At 38.2% G+C, this 23684-nt stretch overlaps 1 protein-coding gene, 3 non-coding genes and 1 pseudogene across 5 annotated transcripts; 4 read left to right on the top strand and 1 right to left on the bottom strand.

The window, feature by feature from the left end:
* Positions 1-10303: 10303 nt before the first annotated feature.
* Positions 10304-11065, top strand: LOC143536213 (large ribosomal subunit protein eL36y-like). The gene is made up of 3 exons (XM_077030258.1): positions 10304-10506; positions 10599-10798; positions 10902-11065. Exons 1-3 carry the CDS (start codon positions 10306-10308, stop codon positions 10930-10932), a joined length of 432 nt encoding a protein of 143 aa, XP_076886373.1. The 5' UTR covers positions 10304-10305; the 3' UTR covers positions 10933-11065.
* A 1392-nt stretch (positions 11066-12457) lies between these two features.
* Positions 12458-18561, bottom strand: LOC143536231 (protein transport protein SEC13 homolog B pseudogene; annotated as a pseudogene). The gene is made up of 2 exons (XR_013135856.1): positions 18520-18561; positions 12458-13529 (listed from the first exon to the last, which is right to left on the bottom strand). The product of XR_013135856.1 is annotated as a protein transport protein SEC13 homolog B pseudogene (transcript).
* Positions 18562-19772: 1211 nt separating this feature from the next.
* Positions 19773-19860, top strand: TRNAY-GUA (transfer RNA tyrosine (anticodon GUA)). Its single transcript is given in 2 exon segments — positions 19773-19809; positions 19825-19860. It is a non-coding gene; the product is annotated as a tRNA-Tyr (tRNA).
* A 698-nt stretch (positions 19861-20558) lies between these two features.
* On the top strand, positions 20559-20641 carry TRNAY-GUA (transfer RNA tyrosine (anticodon GUA)). Its single transcript is given in 2 exon segments — positions 20559-20592; positions 20608-20641. It is a non-coding gene; the product is annotated as a tRNA-Tyr (tRNA).
* Positions 20642-21341: 700 nt separating this feature from the next.
* On the top strand, positions 21342-21424 carry TRNAY-GUA (transfer RNA tyrosine (anticodon GUA)). The gene is given in 2 exon segments: positions 21342-21375; positions 21391-21424. It is a non-coding gene; the product is annotated as a tRNA-Tyr (tRNA).
* The last annotated feature ends 2260 nt before the right edge of the window (positions 21425-23684 follow it).

Raw genomic sequence — 23684 nt, 5'->3', positions numbered from 1 at the left:
AATTTTCTTTTAAGTCACATATGAAGATCCTACAAACACTTATATTATGACAAATAAACAAAGTGTACCGGATATAAAATTAAACCTTCTTTATTTACACAAATGGGATTACAACAAACAAAAAAAGGTCAGTTACAAGGACAGAAAAATTTATGGTGCAGCATCATTATGCCCCGCCAGGGGCGGACCCACATAGTGTGGATCGGGGTCCCGGGACACCAATGTTTTTAAAAAATTTATTAGAAGCGGTATATTAAATTTTTTGAGGACCCCATAAGATTTAATACTTGGAACCCATACTATTAATGTTGATGTGGTCTGGTGGAAAGTCCCTTGTTTTATCTTTGAAAGGTCATGGGTTCAAGTCTTACAAGGCTCAGTTTTTGGTTTTTTGTGTTAATTTTTAGTGTTAATCAATCATTTGATTGCTAATGTTGCAATGATAACTTTGGAAACATTCAAACACCTCTAAAATACATATCATTGTTTTCAACTTTATGCATGGTTTTCTTTAGAAACATTCAAACACTTTAAAATATAAGTTTTATTTTTCACTAGTTTAAGTTAATGGTTTTCAACACATGCTTATGAAAGGGTGGATCTAGGTTCTATCTCAAAAATGTTTAAGAAAGGGAAAACAAAGTGTTTATGTGTCAACCCGACCCATTTTGACCCATTCAGGTAGTGATTATTGAAAAGAAAGTTTTATTATGATATTGTTTTTTATTATGTTCTTCGCCTCGACCCGACCTGAACAACGACCGACCCGAAAAATTTGAACACCGAAAATATGGGACCCCATTGGCAAAAAATCCTGGGTCCGCCACTGTGCCCCGCACCTATACCTCCCGCATCTGCAGCATGCTCTTCATCTTTTTCTTCTTCCGCATCAAGTTCAAGAAGAGATTTTAATTGCTGGATGCTATCCTCCTTGTCAGCAAGACCAGATATCTGCTCCGATAAAGAAAATTTCAAAGAATCAAAGTCCTTTGTTTTCTGTTTAAGGATGGCAACAGTATCGTGGCCAGCCAGAACATATTCCTCAGGAATCTTGGAATTCAAGCCAAACTGGTAACCTTCTTGAAAACCTAGTTGGCGATCGACCTGCTTCGAAGCTTTTAGGAGGATAGCAACGCAGTTCTCAAGCTCATAACTAGCCCGAACATCGGCAATGACCTGTTAAAACAATCATGCATAAGTAACTCTAAAAACAGTTAAATTATTTATGATAAGAATAAAATTTATACCTTGGGGATGGCTTCCGATAGTAGCCATTTTTGATCCGCTTTGGCCTGGACAAGTTCCGTCTTATGACCGGCGCATTCCAAGGCTTGCGCCCGGCTCTTGGCATTAAGGTCAAGTAGACGCTGATTCAGCTTGAAGGACCTCCACTAATTTGGCTTGTTCGTCCAATTGTTTCTGGAGAACAGCCTTGGCTTCCTCAGCAGCGGACCGAGTAGCCTTCTCCGCCTCCAGGGCCTAGCTGGCTTCCCTAGCTTCATTTATAGCTTTAAGGGCTTCTTCTTTAGCATCGGAAGCAGAGGCCGCCAGCTCGTCCCATTGCTCATTCATCGCCAACCAGTCCCTGGTTATCTCATGGGTAGTGGACATAGTATTCGCCAAGTAATAAGAATGGGAGTTCAGCAATTCTTGGCGGATACTAAGGCGACGTCTCTCCTTTTGACCATGCGGAAGACTCTCCCGCAGAAATTCAAAACATACGTCCATGTCACCGAATGTCGAAATCCCAACGTAAGGACCAATCAGGTTGATGCAGGGTAGGGTCTTCTTCCTCAGGAGTTGGAGAAGTTTGAGAAGCATAAGGAAAAGTGCTTACACCCCCTTGATCCCTGAAGTGGTAAGCATTATAAGAAGGCGACGTCTTGGCATGGACAGTTGTGTCGGCCTCCTTATTCTTCAATGGGGAGTCGTCCGCCACAATAACCGGATCCGTAGTAGTGTTAGGAGGTGGTGGTGGTGGACGAACAGGGGAATCTTTCAAACCGGAAATACCCTCAGAAAGGTTATCCAGGTTCACTGAAAAACATTAACAATGGTTTAGAAATATTCTACTTCACAACAAATAAAAAGAAAGAGGGAGGTGGGAACTTTGCATACCCAGCGAATTCCGCATCAAGTTGTTCCAACCGGGCTTCCAAGGCGGAAGTATTTGTCTTCTTAGATTTTTTCTTCTTTGGGACAATCTTTACCGGATTAACCTTGCGCTTGCCCGCCACCTTGAAGGCGCCCGTGTCAACGATCGGACGTTTGCCCTCAGCAGTAACGTCAACGTCATCTCGGCCTGTTGCCTGATTAGTCGTGGCTCGTTGACGGGTAAGACCTGCAGTTGAGCCCACAACTTTATTAGCATCAGTTGAATAAACTTCTTCACAAAGTGATGATTCCTCGCTAGATGAAAAGACTACAATCACCCCGCTAGAAGTAATGGCAGTTACAGGCCGAGGTTGTAGAATGCCCTCACCTTTGAGTATGGCTTCTTCAACATACTTCTCACCTTTGGCATACATTGGTTCGGAGACCAATGGTTCCGGACGAAGGGCAGTAGGGAACAGAAAGTTGTTGCTCGTCCGATCCAAAAAGGGACCATTTTTTGGATCAATCGGACGTCGCACCATCATGCCCCCTTCTTGGTCCAACAGAGTGCTGAAGGCGGAACCTTCATCTACACAAAAGTGATTATCACAGTTAGAAATCTAAGGTATATTGATATAAAAAGAATATATATTCCCAAACTTACTCTTATCAGTCTGCTCGTAGTAAGGTTCCAAAGTTTGGAATGGCTACAATCGGCTCATCCTCGCACTCACCATTGCTCCCTCGTGAATGGGACGCATGGGAGTAGGGGTAGAAATCAGTGTTTTAAACCATGAAAGACCTTCATGAGCGGTGGCAGGAACAACAGGCGGAGGAGCGTCCGCCTTGCGTTTCGCCATCTTGAAAGGAATGACGTCCTCCCGGATCCAGAAAAACTTTGGCTTCCAGCCATGAAGGCTACGGAGCCACTCCGTGCCTATGGTCCTCTTCTCGATGGATGAAAAACTGTACCACCCATCGCGAAGGGTCATTTTATAAAAAACGGCAAACTTGCCAACGATGGGTTCAAGGTAGTGAGTTTGGCAACAAAATTTGAAGTGTCGAATCCTCAACATCCCGAAGGGATGAATCTGTGAAAGATGAATCCCATAAGTCGTCAAGATTGATTTGACAAACTTGGTAACCGGTATCCGGAAGTTTCCCGTTGTAAAATGATCTACATATACAGCCATTTTATTTGGAGGAGGACTAGTGGCAATAGCACCACTAGCCGGACGTTCCGGCTCCCACTCCGTCGGTAACCCATATACGTTAACGTCGTTAAAGTCTTCTTCTTTAAGACCGACGGCAACTTCGTTAATAGTAGGGGTACCCTTCTTTTCTTTAGCCATTTAAAATAAAAGAAAGTTGAAGAACTCTAAGAAAGATGAAAAGATCTCAGAAAGAGTTGAGAAATCTCAAATGTTTAAAAGAAAGGAAATCTGAAAGTGATAAAGGTTACACGGAAACCACAAGGGTTATATTTATACCCATCGCAATTAATGTGATCCATAAAGTGCCAGAGGAGAGAGAAACCGCGAACCGCCAGATGGCTGACACGTCATGCGGAAAATTCAAGATAATGCAAACAGGCTGTCAAAGGCGTCACACACGTCTTATCAGTTGTCCTCAAAGAGCTTCTCTCTCAACCACGTCATCATAGTTATCCAAACTTTCAAACATCTTCTCAAAAGATATTAAAAATGGTAAAAGGATCACAAAAGTCAAAAAATATTCCTCATTAATTATCCAAAAAAGTAATTACAAGAAGGAAAAGAAAAAATTACAAGATACCGAACATTAAAGCCTATCCTAAGGGTTCGAGGCTGATGGGTCTTCCGGAGCCTTCAATGATGTATCCTCCGAAGAGTCATCCTCAGATTCTTCACCAAGATAGCTCTTCAAAAGTTGTACGCCGTCATCTGCGGAAGCAAATTCCGGAAGCATATCTTGTAAAGGGAAGGCCAAAGTATCATGCTCTCTAACCCGATTAGTACGATCTTGTTTGAAATTTACACCATGAAGCGGATGATCTTTAAATGAGCGGTAACTTCGAGCATAATTTACTCCTTCGTGAAAACACATAACACGCCCAAGTGAAGAAGAAGCAGCCATCACATTGGCAAAACTGTTATTAAGCTCGTTACATCCCTTGATATGGCGGATGACCTGTGGGCATAAAAACATAAGTTCTCAGTATCAAAAGTGAGAATTAAATAACAAGTGATAAAGTATGACTTACGGCTTCAATTCCTCGAGTAAGGAACCACTGACGGTCTCGCTCCGCACATTCTGCCCGTGCTCGGAACTCTTTGGACTCCACAGTGGCTTCCTCATGAGCTTGAAGGAGAGAGTCATAGGCAATTTGAATTTCAGCAGCACTCTGGTCTTTAAGTTCGACTCGCTCCTTCTGCAACTTTAGCTCAGCCTCAAGATCATGGATCCGAGCACCCTGAAGAGCCACTTGATTTTCTAAAGCCGAGTTTGCTTCTTGAGCCCGGGCTAAATCGTCTTTATCTTTTTGAGCCTTTGCCCGGTCAGCTTCACGAATGACATTTTGCCTTTCACAAGCTTCCTTCCATCGACAAGCAGAGTCAGCATTACGATCTTGCTCGTTCTTAAGAGCATTCTCCGCGTTGGCCTGCTTCCACTTAGCAGTTTGGGCATCAATACGATGCTCCTCAGCCTCTTTCTTAGCAGCTTCAGCGGCCCGCCGGGCTTCTCCCACTTTCCCGCCTAGAGTACGCCATTCACTTAAGATCTCCTGGCTACCGACCAAAGCATTAGCTAAATGATAAGCTACATTTGTGTGAAGATCATGGCGGGAAAGGTCACGTTGATATGCCATCTCAGCGGGTGGTGTACAATGTTCAACGAATTCCATACAGGTCCTCGGTTGGGAAAACCGAGACCCGTTAGTAATACCCCATGGAGGGACAAACAACTCGTGTTTGTCACCCAGGCCCGTATCCCCGTAATAACGGGAACCCGAAGGTTTAAGACGAAATGGGGTAGAAGAAGACTGTTGTGGAGGAGGACGAGGAGGAGATTCCTCAGTCCTGAAATCCTCCTCATTAACAGCAAGAGCGTTTTCCTGATCACCAATAACACTCCCAGCCTGAAAAAGATAGTTGAAGCGATTATCATGATCAGACAAGTCGTCGGGACCTTCAGTCGTGGTACCAATTGGAGGAGTCGGCATCCTTTCATCTGCAGTAACCTCAACCAGGGGGGAGGATGACCGGCCCTCCATATCAGCAACATCAGGCGGAGTAGATGGTATATCCTCCGCCCCTCCCCTTGAAAAAGGAGATGATGGTTTTTCAGTATGAGGAGTTGGTGTAGATAGCTTCTCAGATATATCCTCACTAAAGATCAACGGATCTACATAACAAAGTTATACTTAGCCAAACACTCATAAAAGAATACAATATTTAAAGGTTGACACGTACCTTCAACAGTATCAATGCGGTCAGCAAGGCTGTACTGCGGCTTTTTGGGACGATGCACTTTTCGTTTTTTCTTCGATGGTCCTGCCTCAGTATCCGCAGTCTTCACATTCGTGTGACCCGTATGAGAAGCTAAGAAAGCTCTCTTTTTCTCCAATTCTGCTAACAAAGATGAGACAGAGAAAAATTCAGAAGCACCCTCATCAGAGTCTCCCTCTTCTTCCGAAGACTGAGAAACATCTCCATCATCATCACTTGATGATAAGATGGCAATCTTTCCGTTGAAAGTAACGATAGTAAGGGTAGGAGGGTTTAGAACATAAACACCTGTTTCAAAGGTGGCATTCGAAGTCACAGATTCAGCCCGAACCTTCTTCGGAAACAGAAACTGAGACCTAGTTTTGTCAAGTATAGGTTGGTCCCCCGCCTCGCGGATGCTCTTGCGGACACAACCCCTGCCCTCAAAAAGAGCATTGAACATAGAACTTCGACCTGAAAAGATAGAAACTCAATCATCAAAACATTCATGAAAGAGAAGAGACAATACAAGGGAACTTACGCTCATGCAGATCTGCAAAAATGGGTTCCATGAATTCCGTTGGCCACAAACGACTCATGCCTGCCCACACTAATGCTTCTTCCGGTAAGGCATGCATAGGTGAAGGCTCCATGGTAAGCACACGATACCACTCACGACCTTCATGAGCGGCTGTGACAACCTCCGGAAGAGCAGAGTTCACCGGACGGCGAACCATGGTCAGAGGCACCACATCCTCAGATATCCAAAAAAACCTGTTGCGCCAATCTAAGGATAACTTCTCAACTTCATACCCGATACTCCGGTCAGAAAACCCTTGACATGTATACCAACCGTTGCGGTTAGCAAGGCGATAAAAAACCGGAAATCGATCAATATGGGGCACCATATCACGTGCTATACATACAAATTCGTAATGACGAATTCGCATCATAGCACGCGGATGCAATTGGGATAAATGGATCCCATAGGCGGTTAAAACTCTCTCAAAAAATTTTGTTATGGGAAAACGGAAATTCCCATAAACAAAATAATCAGCATACACAACCATTTTTCCAGGCGGCGGGAAACTGACTATGGAACCAGGGGAAGGAAACTCTGGCCCCCATTCAGGTGGAATACCATAAATCTCCAGTAATCTTCATACTCAGAGTAATCCCATGAAACTTCTATTTCGTCGACTTCAGTTTGGACGTTCGACATTATGGTAAAGTACAATAAGAGAGAAGAAAAGTTGTATGAGAAATTCAGAGAAATTATATGGATAATCAAAGGAAAAGAGCGATAAAACTTCGAAAGGAAGGAGTCTCTCCCTATTTATACCCATCGCAATTAATGTGATGGGATATGAACATTAGAGAGAGAAAAACATCACCCAACCAGTGACTGTCACGTCACGCGGGAAATTCGAAAAAGAGAAAAAGGTTGTACGTACAGTGACAGCCGTAAAAAACGTCCCATCATCTGTTCACGCGCCTTCGAGTGGTCAACTTGTCCTTTTTTCATGATTAACCATACCAACAGAAATATTTTCTACCTAATTTCAAAAAGAATCAAAAATCCCCAACATACATTTAGTCCAGAATTTCACCCGCATAAAAACTTCACACGGAAGAAACACTGGACTGGGGGACTTATAGAGGTAGGGTACCAAAAAGACCCAAATACCCTTAAGTACCACCCGCGGGTCATAGAGAATGCTCTTATAAGCCACCCGCGGGACATACGGATCACCCGCATATCACGATAGAGGAAGAACGTCCTCATAACACGCGCGGAAGCATCCGGGCATCCTCAAAAGTCATCCGCAGGATAGGACACCCGTCCGCCTAAACAACCGGAAGACAATGCCAGCGGGACAGTTGTCACCAATCAAGTACTCTCTAGAAGAAGGTTCACGATTCTTACTTGGGGAATACGTGACATACTAACTAATGAACAAAGGACACCTGGCCAGGTTGTTATAACCGTGCACATGGCCAGGGTGCGATCAATCCTATCATTTGGTGACACGTGTCCAGGTTGTTATACTCATGCACATGAGACGTATAGCCCAACCTATCACAAGAGGACACGTGTCCAGGCGGTTATCAAAGATCTTCTAGAAGAGGACAGCTGCCCCAATCATCTTCCATCATCCTTCGGTTATAAATACCGTGTCAAACGGTATGAGATATTCATTCACTCACCTATATTCTGACTACACTTAGTCTCGATACTTCAGTACTTTCTACATTACGAACGTTACTGATTCTCACGCCGGAGGGTGGTTACAGGAAGACCCCCCTCTTGTCCTTCCTGTAACGAGACTCACGGTGTCTGTTTTGCAGGTTCCGGTCACTGGACTTTGGGAGGTTGTACTCATATCTTGGTTGTAATTATTGTATCCTACCTTGTGGACTCACTAGATCCAGGACACATACCCGGGGATCGGATCTGTGTTTCTTCAGGATGATTGATTGTTGTTGTCTTCCTAGTTACAAGCATCCGTGGAGCAAGTCGCCAGAGTTAAATCTGGTCTCGCATGTGTTGTCTAGTTGCGATACTTGAAGGTTAAGGGTGTCTTGTGTCTACCATGGTAGATGCATATGGTTTACAATTTAGGTTTAGAAACCAATTATAGAAAAGTTAGTAGATTTTTTATGAATGATTATATAAGAAACTGGGTAATTAGGTTTATATAAACATTTGAATGAATACAAAATTTGGGCAAACTTATATAAATCCAATCTATATGCAACTTGAAGAAGGGTGGGGTGTGTTAATAGGCTGTGTTAAAAAAAATTGACTGCTAACCTTTTTGGTGAACTCGTTTTAGAACACAATAAGTTAACTGTGCATGTAAGTCAAGAGTTTGAATGGTAGAGATAACAAAATTAGTTTTAAATAGTTAAGTGGATATTAACTAATTCACTCTATGTAGCGATCGTCTGCTATAAACATTTCACTAATTCAAGGTAGTGATCCCCTTATTCGTTTCACTAATCTCAATAAACAGTGACCACATCTCTAAAAAATCACCACACAAATAAGTTGAACCCCTCACAAACTAATCATTATAAATAACAATACCCTCGTAACAACACAAGAATAAATAAGTTGATCTAACATTCTACATCCCACGGGCCTCGGTTAAAGAAAATAAATTTATAGACATAATATTCTTCAAACTTTCTAGGAACCGAGTATAGTCAACAATAGTCAACTCCGGGTCGGGTAATAACTGGTTTTGGGTATAGTCAGGTATTTGATCGGGTTTTCCGGGTTTCAGGTCGGGTTTAGACTGGATATTTCCAGTTTCGGTTCCAACTCTGAGGAGAAATCCTATATCAGACCGTACCCATGGGTCACATATGGATAGGAACCGGGTATTTTGCGCACCTCTGCTAGTTTCTGGTAGAGGTGCACAAAAAACCCGAACCCGGAACCGGACCCGAAATAAAAACCCGGAACCGGTTTTTTCAAAACCCGGGTTTTTAATACCCGAACCCGAACCCGACCTTACCCGTAGGATAAGGATAGGGTATGCATTTTGGCACTAAAACCCGAACCCCAACCGGACCCGATTTGTACCCGGTAATACCCGAAAACCCGAACCGGTTCCATAGCCGGAACCGGGTTTTTCCAATACCCGAAACTGGGTATTTCAAATACTCGATGTATACCCGAATAATACCTTAAAATACCCCTAAAAAGTGCAAACTTTTAAAAAATCCAATCTATACCCGAAAAAACCCGTAAATAGGGTTTTTTAAATACCCGGTTATATACCCGACCCGAACCCGATTAATAGGGTATGGTTTTTAGAGATAATACCCGACCCGATTATTACAAATACCCGGTCATACCCGAACCCGGGTATTTAAAAAACCCGATTTATGCGATGCTAGTTTATGGTGATCCATATTGATAATATAGACAAGGGCCCATGAACAAAAGGCCAGTATTATTAAGAGCCCAACAACACCTACTATATAACAACACTTGATTTAGGGTTCCAGCCGTCTGTCTACCGTCAACCGCAACCGCCTAGGGTTCGTTCTTTCATTCTCTCGCTTATTATTCATTCAATTCAATTCAATTCAATTCACTAAATCAATTTTGTGTGTTGGTGTAAGTAGGATCGGTCAATTGTATCCGTTTTTTTAGCTGATAAACGTTTAATTATCGTTTCATAGTTCATGTACTGCAACATCTGGTGTCATTGTGTTATCAGATTCATGTTTTTGTTCAATTTGCTGAGCTCATCTTTGTAATTTTAGGGTTTTTATGTTTCTAGGCCATATTATTAAATCGGAAATCATATTCACAAAGCTAGATATTGCTATTACTGAGTTTATGTATCCTTTTGCTTAAAATCAATTTGATCTATGCTTAAAAAGGTTATTCTTTTTCACTTAATTAAGTGTTAGAAAGCTGTTTAGAGCATATATACTGAATTACACAGTTTCTTATTACTGTTTGCCTTATTGTTTAATATAAGAAAGTGAGCTTATGCATTGGTCATGGAAGCACAGTAATGTATCTGTGTCTTTATATGTATTCTTATTTATATAAATGAAGACTCTAGGCCAAGCTTAACAACAGACCAACAAAAGTCAAGGTGTTTGAACAAATAATTGTAGTTTTTTGCCTTTAGACAACATTGTGCTATATAAATTGGTTTTTGAGCTCAGGTTTGACAGGCATCTTTTTAGTTCTAATGTTTTTACCCTTTTGCGTGTTATGGTGTTTAACAACACATGCACGTTTGTTTCTCTAATGTCTTTTCTTGTAAAATTTATGTTGATTAATACTGAATTGCATTCTCTTTTCAGTACAAAAATGGCTCCAAAACAGTCGAACACGGGACTCTTTGTGGGTCTAAACAAAGGACATGTTGTGACCAAGAAGGAGTTGGCACCACGCCCATCTGACAGGAAAGGGGTAAGTCATTATTTGTGTGTATTAATTAATATATTATTAGACTCGTAGAAATTTGATACTCAACTGTATTATTGTTATTTCGTTTACTATAGAAAACAAGTAAGAGAGTACACTTTGTGAGGAACCTTATCCGAGAGGTAGCTGGATTTGCTCCATATGAGAAGAGAATCACCGAGCTTCTTAAGGTCGGGAAAGATAAACGTGCTCTTAAAGTTGCCAAGCGCAAGTTGGGCACTCACAAGAGGGCAAAGAAGAAGAGAGAGGAGATGTCTAGCGTTCTTCGCAAGATGAGGTAAATTGTTATATTATTTGTATTTACATATTTTGTACGTTCATGGCGCCTATATGCGTGTGTTTGTTTTTTTTGTCTTACCTTTAGTTTGATGTTTGTACAGGTCTGGTGGAGGTGCTGAGAAGAAAAAGTAGGCTTTTGTTGTTTACAAGTGAAAGATCTATTGGGTTTTGTGTTTGACAAGTTTTAGGTATTTTGACCTTTTGTTGAACCTTGGTTTACTGTTTTTTGGATTTTGACTCATTCGGGTTGAGTTTGTTTGATGAAGATTTATGGTCCAACCTGTTGTGTGTTACATAAAAACCTTCTTAATCAATGTGTGTTTGGTAACTGGTTGAGAACTGAACCCTAATACTGAAATATGGAGTGCATTTTATGAACTCAAGAGCCATGTGCTTGGTTCCATTTTAAATTGGTAACAAATAGGCTGCTGCGGCTAAAAGAGTCATTAACGAAATGCGTTGTGAAAACGAAGCACATGATAATCAACATGCTTAAACCGAAATGTGTAGTGAACACGAAGCACATAATAATCAACATGCTTAAACCTGCAACACAAATATAATGTTTTGGCGGGTAGAGAATGTTACGTTTTGTATAAATAGTTCAAATCATTATCGCCCTTGCCTGGTATTCAACGGTTATCATTGCCAGGTTGGCAGAGTGTTAGCGTGATGTTTGTGTACTCATTTGTTGACGTGACATCACCTGTCAAACCCCCCCCCCCCCCCCCCCCCCCACTACACATATTTTTAAGGCAATGTAAAGGTACTAATTCCATGACCAATAAATTTACCATACTCATCTTCTTGGATGATAAGACTAAACAAAACAAAGCCAGCCATTTCACCAAGCAAAATTATAGAAATATTCAAAAGGAAAGTCGTGCAGGTAACCTCTTTTCCACTACTTAGATGACAACACGATGCGCATAAGACCTTGTAAACCATTGTTCAAATATAATGTCTCATTAACATAAACAAGGGAAGAGCTTATCCTACATAATAAGAAACTAAATATGAAATTCATATGTTCACAACCATAGTTGTTTGGTTTGTTGTCCAGTTAAATAGTGTACCCACTTGAAGTGGATTAATATTTTTGATCACCATTGGCATCATTATGATGTCGGATTAAAGGTAGGCGATCCATGTATTGGTGTTGCCAAGATTAAGATGCTAACCATTAGTCCTGTTTTTGATGCTCCTAGTCTTGTCTGAGGCAGGGGATGCGAGCTACTCTAAGGGAGGTATCAGCGTCTAATATGTTTTTGAGACAAACGTCGAGAAATATAACTAGATGATATTTGTACATATTGAATCTTATCGAGATCATACTAAATTTTTGAAGGGTCAATTTTACTATTACTATTACTATTACTATACATAAACGAGCTGAGTCAGAGCTTGTAAAATTATTGACGAGCCAAGCTGGGAACTTAAAACAAAGAATCGGATCGAGCTCTATTGAAATTAAACGAACCGAATTCGATATCATCCATCAATCTACCTAAACTCTTGTTAACCTTAACCAAAATCTAGAGATAACACAGCCTCATATTTCACAAACAATGGAGCATGAACCAAACAAACCGTAAGCTTCTATGCTTCATTGCATACTGAATAGTGATAAAAAAAATACAAGAAAACACAAAAACGATAAGAAGTTTTAATTATATTCTCCAGGTAGTAACATCCAGCTAAAACCGAGTTCAAAATGGTTCGAATCAACATTCAATCTAAACGGGCCCATAAAGTATGGAAAAAACACAAACACAAGCATGAACAAAAGCTAATCAACAGTGCTAACCTGTTGCCATTCGCCATCAACAGCTTCTTTCCACAAAGTGACATTATCACCCCCAGCAGCAACCGCCAAAAGATTCCCGGTTAATGACCAAGATACCCTCCAAACCGGGACCTTGAAATCACACAAAACCTTACCATTCCAGTTATCACCTTCTTTACCCACGGTCCATATCACAACCGTGCCATCCTCAGAACCACTTGCAATTGTTGACTTTGGAAGACCCAGATTCGGGGCCCACGCAACCGCACGAACCCAATCACTGTGCATTTGCAAGGCGGGAAAACAGTCCATTTTCCATATCCCGTTTGATAACTTCCATACTTTTACAGTATTATCGCACCCACCAGAAGCCAGCTTTTGAACGGGTTCAAAAGCACCCGATCCAACCAAAGCCCCGGGAGCCATTGATGGAGCCCACGTAACCGAGGTGACTCCAATAGGGTGAGCCTGGTCGATCCGTGTGGTGTCCCACCCACCATCCGACCTGTAGGTATGAACCGAAATGTTCCCATCGGAAGAGCCACATGCCAAACAAAGACCAAGCTCGTGTGGGGCCCACGCAATAGAGTTGACTGACGATTTATGGTCAGTGAATGTTTGATACTGGGTCCACTCGTTTGGGTTAGTTTCTTTCCAAACTATAACACTTGCATCATAAGAACACGATGCTAAAAATGACCCGAATTTGGGGTGGGCCCACGCGACCTGCCAGACTGGACCGTTGTGACCAGTCAAAGTGGTCAAATGCTGGGAAGTAGAGTTGTTGCTTACACCGATAATTTTGATGGTGGCGTCAGAGGATGCAGACGCTACTCGTTTTCCATAATAATCCATGCATACGTCATGGACGGTGTCGGTGTGACCGGTTTCAATCTTTTGTGCAGGCATTTCTGCTTCTTTATGTTATTAAATTACTGAATTCCTGCAGTCCCAGAAAAATATTTAATGCGCAGAAACTGAATTAATCCTTTTTTTCAATATGCCAACGGAAATGTAAGAGACAAAGTATATATAAATCTAAATGTTAACTCCATCAATTCAAACATTGGTTCTAAATTACCAATCTTGATGTAATTTAAAATGATATTATGTTCTTAGTTCCTGCCTAGAAACACGGAAATTTCACAGGAGCCCAGTTGCCTTAAAGAAATCATAAATTTAGAGTGTACTTATTGCCATCTTATGTTAGCCTAAAATTATATGCATTTTTACTCACCTAGTACTATAGGGGCGTGCATGAGTCAGTTTTGGCCCAAAACTGTGACCATATCCGAACTATCGGTTAACCGAAAAATGATAAACGATCAGTTATGGTTAATCGGTTTACATGTTGATTTGGTTAACTGTGAACTAGAATTGGTCAAGAAATACAAACAAAAGTGTTTAATAAAATCATAATTTAGAGAATGCTAATCCTAAGTTCTTAACCTAGTAAACTACTGTTTTAAAATCATGTTTTTTTAATAAAATCAATAGTCATACATGCATATTATTATAGGGGTGTGCACAAACAAATAAACCGAACTAAAAACTGATGGGTCGGTTTTCACATTTTTTTAAAAAATCGAAATTAATGGGTCGTTTTGATTATTCATATTTCCATAGCTGCCATAACCGAACTGTCCCATGAGTCTTTTTTTAAAAAAAATCAAGTTATATTTCGGTTGCAAGCTTCGATCATCCTAAAGATAGATACTTAGTGAGGGTCGAAAATTATTGTTCATCTGATGTTAACATGTAAAAATGAAAACAAAGAAAATGACGTAACAAAGACTCATGAGTGATACTTGAATACCATATTCACTGACCATAAGTTTAAATGATATCAATTTAATAAAAAAAAACACTCATGACTCGATTCCATTATCACAGTTATGAAAAAATACTAACCACCAAAAACGACCCCCTAACTTTGGTTTAATAAAAAAGTCAAAACTGACTCATCGGATTTTGATTAGGTTCAGTTAACTTAGTTATGGGTCGGTTAATTCGACTTTATGCACACCCCTACTATAAATTGAAGAAACAAAAGTACTTATCTGATACATTTACAATTGTGTTAGATATTCTAACCATTTTGTTATTAAAAATGTTTGACACCTCAACATACCTCATGCTACAAGCTATGTAGCACAAAAATGATACAGGTACGGGGAACAACAAAACTCAAAAAGCCAAGATACGAGTACGAAAAAATATATATATTAAACAAAGTCCAAAATAAATATATATTGATTTAAAGTGTAAACTCCAAAAACACTACATCAACCATAGATAATTAATTATTAATATCAAATCATTTTCAAATTCCGGTTCATCTAGCGAGAGATCGGCAACTTCCAAAAACCCAACATCTTCCATTGAATCAAAAGCATCTCCACCCACATCCCACATCTTTACATCATCATTCGGATTTATTGACAAAAGTCGGAGATTATTGTGGATGCATACCAAGCAAATGTGCTCTAACCCTTGAATATAATCCTTGTTTGGTTTGGTTTCACTGCAGAGGTTGCACTTAAATTTCCAAGTTCCTCCTACTGCACCTTGCTTTTCGATTTTAGTCACATAGTCCCACAATGGAGGTTATTCTACTGTAAATCATGAACATTGTGTTTCTTGAGAAGCTTGGGATGAGCTTGGTACAGTGCCCGTATCCGTATCCATACCTGTACCCGGTTGTAGCCGTACCGAAAATCAATTAAAACGCGTACCAATACCTGTACTGATTTTTTCTGTATGATGCGGGTACGAATACATGTATTGTTACGGGTATTTCTGTACGGTACCCGTTTTTATACCGTTTTGTTTTTTTATTTCCAAATCTCCGACGATCTTGAAACCGGTACCGGTACGAGTAACAAACAACCTCAATTAGTCCGAGTACCGGTACGTGACGAGTACCAAATTAGTACAAGTACCAAATTGGTTGCCAATTTAATGATCTGATAGTATTGAAGAACCTTAATCCGGTCGTAGACTTTAAGTATATATTTGTTTGTTCGACTCTTGGAAGTTATATTATTTAATATTGAAAAAGCCTATGATACTTTTTCAATAATAATATGGTTGGAGAATTTAAATCCTATCTTGAAAATGACATCTTCGTGAAATAGAGAAAGCCTCCCCGTCTGCAACTGAGGTCTTCTCTCTAATCCCGCTGGAGGGGGAGACCCCGTATTATACCAGCATCCTTTTCAGTTCTTCGGTCATCCAGAGGTGTATATTCCCATTCTGCTTGGATACGGTATCATAAGTCATATCGTTTCTACTTTTTCGGGAGTTGTCAGCTAACTAGTGTTTTCTGGTTCATGCTGCTAGTGTTTTCTTGTTCCTACAGCTAGTGTGTTAGGGATCCTGCAACTAGTGTTTTTATGGGTTGAAAGTAATAGTATTTTATATATTAAATACGAAGAATCCCAATTAAACCCCCACATATTCCATACAGGTACGAAATACCAAACGTACCCGTACTGCACCTGTACCCAAACCCGACTGTACATGTACTGTAATTCAACAAAAAAACGAGTACTGATACCCGTACCGAATAGGCTAAATCGGTACAGGTATGGGTACGCGTACGGTACGAGTCCAGGTACGAGTATTTGGGACAAAATGTTCATCCCTGTTAGAAGCCATAATCGATGATGATTGATTAATACAGATGATGAATATCGATGGTGATTGATGAATTGAGAAGTGAACAATGAAGACCGTTGATCGATAATAAGTTGACGCATGAAAAGCCGAATATGTATGGACGTGTGTCGTATGGTTGTTTTTGGAACTTGAAAGGAACCCTGAACATAAATAGAAGCGTCCCCGAAACATCCAGGATTTGTTCCCATCAACCCGGAAACGCTTTGGATCCGTCCTCATTAACCAAAACCATGGCGTTTCCGTCCCCAAAGCGTCCCCGGAACGAGTACTCCTTCTAAACTGCCGTCCCTCGTGCTACATAGGCTACAAGCACCTTCTGTTTACTCTACTGGTTTTACTCTTTGACAAGCTTTCTTGCAATTTTAGCTCTTAAAAAAGTCGAAACATCATTTATTTACCCCTATAAACTTACTGATAACAATATTTCAAGGGTGCAAATTTCTTTAATTAGTTAGCAACATTGGTAGAAAGAATTTACGTGTTATATAGTGTCAGACAGTCGACACTCATTATTCATGTGTTAGTAACGTATTCGACACTTGATTGACACCAATTCAATTCACTTAACATTTTCGAGCAATGACCAATTAGGGCACTTTGTGAATGTATGGGCATAAACAACTATTGAATCCCAAAATATGTTTTTACCAGTCCGACAAGTGCACTTTGTGAATATAAAGATATAAACAGCTTGTTCCTTCAGATCACAATTGTTCTTATTCCAAACTAATGGTTTCGATTTTAGATACAACTAGGTCGTTGAAGTCATATATCTGACTACGAATCAACTGAGAAAGCCTAATTCAGAAAAATAACCAATCTGCTACTAAACATAACATAAGTAAATGAATGATGTCCATACAAATTTATTGATCAAATTAGGGCACTTTGTGAATGTATGGACATAAACAACTTCTTCTTTCAGATCACAATTGTTCTTATTCTAAATTAGAGTTTCGATTTCAGATATAACTAGGTAACTAATTACGAATCAACTCATCTGCTTAATTCAGGAAATAACTTATTTGCTACTAAACAAAGCCTAGTGAAGAAATGAGAGTACAAATTTAAAGATATAATCACTTTGTGAATATAAGGGGATATAAACAGCTTGTTCCTTCTTCAGATCACAATTGTTCTTAATCTAGATTAATGGTTCTTATTACATATATAACCCACTATGTAGCACGGGATGCAATTTAGAGGAAGTACCTGTCCTAGGGACGTGTCCAAAACGTTTACGGGTTGATGGGGACGGATCCTAGACGTTTCTATTTTATTTTAGGGTTTTAACCCTTTCAAGTTCCAAAAACAACTGTAAGATATACGTCCATACATATTCGGCCTTTCATGCGCCAATTTATCATCGATCAACGGTCTTCACTTTTCACCTCTCAATTCATCATTCATCATCGATATTCATCACCTCTATTCATCAATCATCATCATTATGGCTTCTCAAGAAACACAATGATCATCATTTATAGTAGAAGAACCTCCATTGTGGGACTATGCGACTAAATTCGAAAAGCAAGGTGCGGCAGAAAGAATTTGGAAATTTAAGTGCAACATTTGCAGTGAAATCAGATAAGGATCATATTCAAGAGTTGGAGCACATTTTCTTGGTATACATCCACAATAATCTCCGACTTTTGTCAAGGAATCCGAATGATGATGTAAAGATGCGGTATGTGGGTGGAGATGTATTTGATTCAATGGAAGATGTTGGGTTTTTGGAGGTTGCCGATCTCTCTTTAGATGAACCGGAATTTGAAAATGATTTGATTATTGATAATTAATAACCTATGGTTGATGTAGTGTTTATGGAGTTTACACTTTACATCAATATATATATATATTATACATCAAATTAGAGCAGTCTGGAAACAAACATAAACAACTTGTTCCTTGTTGGGATAACAAAACAATTGTTCTTAATCGAAAATAACGGTTCCAATTTCAGATATAACTAAGTCGGTGAAGTCATACTGAGGTAATTAATTACGAATCAAGTAATCTGCCTAATTCAGAAGATAACTGATCAGCTGCTAAACAAAGCGTTATATCCGTACAACCTATTGAATACTCGATGGCAGATATAAGTAGGTGATTGAAGTGATATAGAGATAATTACGAGTGTACCTAATCCACAAAATAAAATAAGTGATATGCTGCTAAATAATAAATATATATATAACGTAAGTAAAGGAATAAGAAGCGGCGTTATAGATCGGAATCGATGACAAGAATACCTGCAAACTCAGTCTCGCCGGCGGCAACAACGATCGGCTGAAAGAAGGAGATTTTGATACACAGAATGCAATGAATTGAGAGGAAAGAAATTAATTAATTACGTTTCTAATTTATGTCACGTGGATTGCACATGAGACTGCTTTAAGAGAATTTTTTTAACAAGTAGACGGTTTAGGAAATTGTTAAGTGGCTCCTAGGTACACTTCAACCGATTTTCATAACAACAAAAAATTGAGGTGGCATATTGGAATATGCATTTGTACTTGAGATTCTTAGTCTTCTTACGAGTTAAGCAGACTTGTATGATCGGCTTCTTGAACAGGCAAACTCTAACAAAATGAGAAAATATGGAATACTTGCATTGTATTGGAAATATATATGGAAAAACCAAAACAAGTAAATGTGTTCATATAGAATCAACTTTAATAACAGAATAGTGAACAACCAGATGATAACAAGTAAATGCTACCCATCTATCTATAATCTATAATATATATATATATATATATATATATATATATATATATATATATATATATATGGAGGTTTTTAAATGAAGGTTTCTCATGCATTTGACCCGAATTCACACATATGAGTCTTATCAAACCCAGATTTTTCTTAAACGGGTTATAACATCTCATTAAATTAAAAACTAATCTCACCAAATATTTGATACAAAGATCCTATAAAGTAGGAATATAATAAAAATTAATATCTTACTTATTTAAAAAAAGATATATGTTATTTATAATAAACCAATTTTATAGTAAAAAAAATAACGGGTCTTGGGTCTCATCAAACTCATATAACTTTTAAACCGGGTTATAACATCTCATTTATTTATGAAACAATTTAATATCAAACTATAAGTATATTATTAACTTTCATACAATAAAAAAATAAAAATTCAAAAATAAATATTAAAAACAAATAATATAAAACGACCTCCGTAATACGGGAGATAAAAACTAGTATATAATAAAAAGAGAAATAGATGTGGTGAAACAATTGTCTGTTGTAGTTAAAGCAGATACACATGTACTAATAAAACAAAATTTTTTACTTATAAATAATAATTATCTATTTAGCAACTCACATTAATGTTTTACAATATTTCGACATGAGAATCCGGTAATGTATACTTTATTAAGCACCTAGATTTTAATATAATAAATAAATAAAAGTCGCTAATTCGTTCACATAAAGATCCGTCAACAATTGTTATAATCTTTTTGACATATGAAGACACAAACCGACCTTAGCTCAGTTGGTAGAGCGGAGGACTGTAGTTGTAAATTGCTGGTATCCTTAGGTCGCTGGTTCGAATCCGGCAGGTCGGATATCTTTTTCTATTCTAAGTTTTTCTTTTTTTACTAAAAAAAGCAAATCTGATGCAAAATTAGTTTAATGTCTTCTTGGGAAATTAAGATTATTATTTACTTTCTTGCAATCTCATGTAAAACTAATTTTAATGTGGTATGTAGAGGTGTAAGCAAGTCAACCTTTGGTGAGTTACTCGTGTTCAACGTGCTAATATCTTTGAATAGTCGAGGCATTGGTGAGTTACACAAGTTATGTTCACTAAAAGTTAAAAGTATGATTCATCTTCTTCACCAACTTTAGCTATCGGTTTGTTTTTAGCAAAAAAAATAATAATAATAATGAAGTTTTTGTAACAACCTAAATTTTATTAAAACTTTATTGTAGAAAATACGGTCCCAAAAATTTCTTTCAACATCAAAGACATCTTACACTTACAATATTTATTTACTTAAGTATAAAATAAAGATTTCCAGTGTTAAAGGACCCATTTACAATGTTTTGAACATTGGGCTAAATAAATTCCACAAAATATGGTTTAGACTTAGAAAGTTGTGTGTCGGTCCGTCCCGAGCGCTTGATCTTTCACCTTGTGGTTCCACGACTAAAACTCACAACATCAACGATCTTATTATTTACGTAAGATCCGAATTCACAACTGATCATCCTTGCGTGTGTCATTTACCTGTGAATACACGTATACCACATCTAATCATTAGCCTTAGCTCAGTTGGTAGAGCGGAGGACTGTAGTTGTAAATTGCTGGTATCCTTAGGTCGCTGGTTCGAATCCGGCAGGTCGGATATCTTTTTCTATTCTAAGTTTTTCTTTTTTTACTAAAAAAAGCAAATCTGATGCAAAATTAGTTTAATGTCTTCTTGGGAAATTAAGATTATTATTTACTTTCTTGCAATCTCATGTAAAACTAATTTTAATGTGGTATGTAGAGGTGTAAGCAAGTCAACCTTTGGTGAGTTACTCGTGTTCAACGTGCTAATATCTTTGAATAGTCGAGGCATTGGTGAGTTACACAAGTTATGTTCACTAAAAGTTAAAAGTATGATTCATCTTCTTCACCAACTTTAGCTATCGGTTTGTTTTTAGCAAAAAAAATAATAATAATAATGAAGTTTTTGTAACAACCTAAATTTTATTAAAACTTTATTGTAGAAAATACGGTCCCAAAAATTTCTTTCAACATCAAAGACATCTTACACTTACAATATTTATTTACTTAAGTATAAAATAAAGATTTCCAGTGTTAAAGGACCCATTTACAATGTTTTGAACATTGGGCTAAATAAATTCCACAAAATATGGTTTAGACTTAGAAAGTTGTGTGTCGGTCCGTCCCGAGCGCTTGATCTTTCACCTTGTGGTTCCACGACTAAAACTCACAACATCAACGATCTTATTATTTACGTAAGATCCGAATTCACAACTGATCATCCTTGCGTGTGTCATTTACCTGTGAATACACGTATACCACATCTAATCATTAGCCTTAGCTCAGTTGGTAGAGCGGAGGACTGTAGTTGTAAATTGCTGGTATCCTTAGGTCGCTGGTTCGAATCCGGCAGGTCGGATATCTTTTTCTATTCTAAGTTTTTCTTTTTTTACTAAAAAAAGCAAATCTGATGCAAAATTAGTTTAATGTCTTCTTGGGAAATTAAGATTATTATTTACTTTCTTGCAATCTCATGTAAAACTAATTTTAATGTGGTATGTAGAGGTGTAAGCAAGTCAACCTTTGGTGAGTTACTCGTGTTCAACGTGCTAATATCTTTGAATAGTCGAGGCATTGGTGAGTTACACAAGTTATGTTCACTAAAAGTTAAAAGTATGATTCATCTTCTTCACCAACTTTAGCTATCGGTTTGTTTTTAGCAAAAAAAATAATAATAATAATGAAGTTTTTGTAACAACCTAAATTTTATTAAAACTTTATTGTAGAAAATACGGTCCCAAAAATTTCTTTCAACATCAAAGACATCTTACACTTACAATATTTATTTACTTAAGTATAAAATAAAGATTTCCAGTGTTAAAGGACCCATTTACAATGTTTTGAACATTGGGCTAAATAAATTCCACAAAATATGGTTTAGACTTAGAAAGTTGTGTGTCGGTCCGTCCCGAGCGCTTGATCTTTCACCTTGTGGTTCCACGACTAAAACTCACAACATCAACGATCTTATTATTTACGTAAGATCCGAATTCACAACTGATCATCCTTGCGTGTGTCATTTACCTGTGAATACACGTATACCACATCTAATCATTAGCATATCCTAAGTAACTTAACCACCTAATAAAATATATTGAAAACCCGAGGTGATTCGTGCAAAAACTGCCATCGGCGAAAGGCAGTGTCAAACGGGCGTAGGATACACCACACTAGCGTAGAGTACGTCAAAAATGGCGTAGGATACGCCGGTCTTGGGTCTGCAGCCCATTATTTTTATTTTAGTGTTTTTCGACTTGCTCATTCGATCTTAAGGCTTCCATACCTGAGTCTAATCAATACATTACAAACTCAACTTGCTTATGAATTGAAAACAACCACAACTTGTGACTAATCATCAACAATCCAAATAAACTATACAAACGGGTGATTTATCAACCAACGATTTCACCTATTATGTTATTATACCACTTTAAGTATTACCAACGAACAACCCTTATATATCTTTCATAACACACCATTTGGTTTGTCATTACTAATTAACAACCCAACCTACCCTCGTGATCAATATTAATATTATACCCACTTTGTCATTTGTACCTTATACTAAAAGCCAACAAACACATTACTATATGCATCTTTATAAATAAGTTGACAACATAATGCAACTACCGCATTAATTTTGTCTTTTCATAACATATACGAGAAACATTTAAAGATATGTTCCAATAATTCAACTATACCCCTACGTATCTAGATGAAACCTACAATGCAAACACAATGTACAACTTGTATACGCATAGGGTGTAAGATTTACCTACCTTCGCCAGTAGGGTTCTTGTTAGTTTATCTTCAACCTTGATATGTTGGTTTCCAAGCTTTAACAAACCTAGCTTATTGAAAACCGACATAAACTTTAGGATACATAAGGTACAACATTGGCATCCATTTATTAACTACTCAAGAACAATATCCATTCATCCATAAGATTAAACACAAACAATGTATATACATACATACACACATATTTCACCCCATTTTGATCCGTTTGCATACAACTTGTACAATATCATATTAGATTAATTTCAATACTTTGAACACACTTCATTATGTACCTTAAAACATTCAAAACCACTATTTCAAGCTTAACCCAAAGTTACACAAACGTTTAACATTAATAAATATTTTATAAAACTTCATTCTTTCTTTTTTTGTTTTTTGTGCAGCCATATCATGCGCATCTGTTGTAATCGACTGATTTGACCCACTCGAAGAACATATTTTTCTTTGTTATAAAATTCTGGAGAAACTAGACTCATTAAGGTTTTGTACCCAAAAAGAATCGCCTTAATCGGATCAACGGGTGATTTTATATGATTTTTAAGAAAACATATCATACATAGTTTGTTCATGATTCAAACCTTGTGTCAAGAACACCGTAATTACTTATTAGTTGAAGGTTTGTTATTGCCTTGTTGATGATTATTAAGCCTAATCCCTTGTTTATAAGTCTCCTCTTCTTGCCCCTTGTTTTTCCCGTCGACACACATACTCAAAATCTGATTTTGACCATCTGAATATCTGACCACTTTTTAATTCAACTATCAAGCAACGACTAACCAGCCCCACCAATTCTTTGAAACTAAAATCCTAACAATG

Source organism: Bidens hawaiensis, unplaced genomic scaffold, assembly GCF_021521415.1.
Source record: "Bidens hawaiensis isolate Kalapana, Puna unplaced genomic scaffold, B.hawaiensis_p1.1 tig00010745_1, whole genome shotgun sequence".
Taxonomy (NCBI): Eukaryota; Viridiplantae; Streptophyta; class Magnoliopsida; order Asterales; family Asteraceae; genus Bidens; species Bidens hawaiensis.
This window is presented reverse-complemented; position numbering and strand designations above follow the sequence as displayed.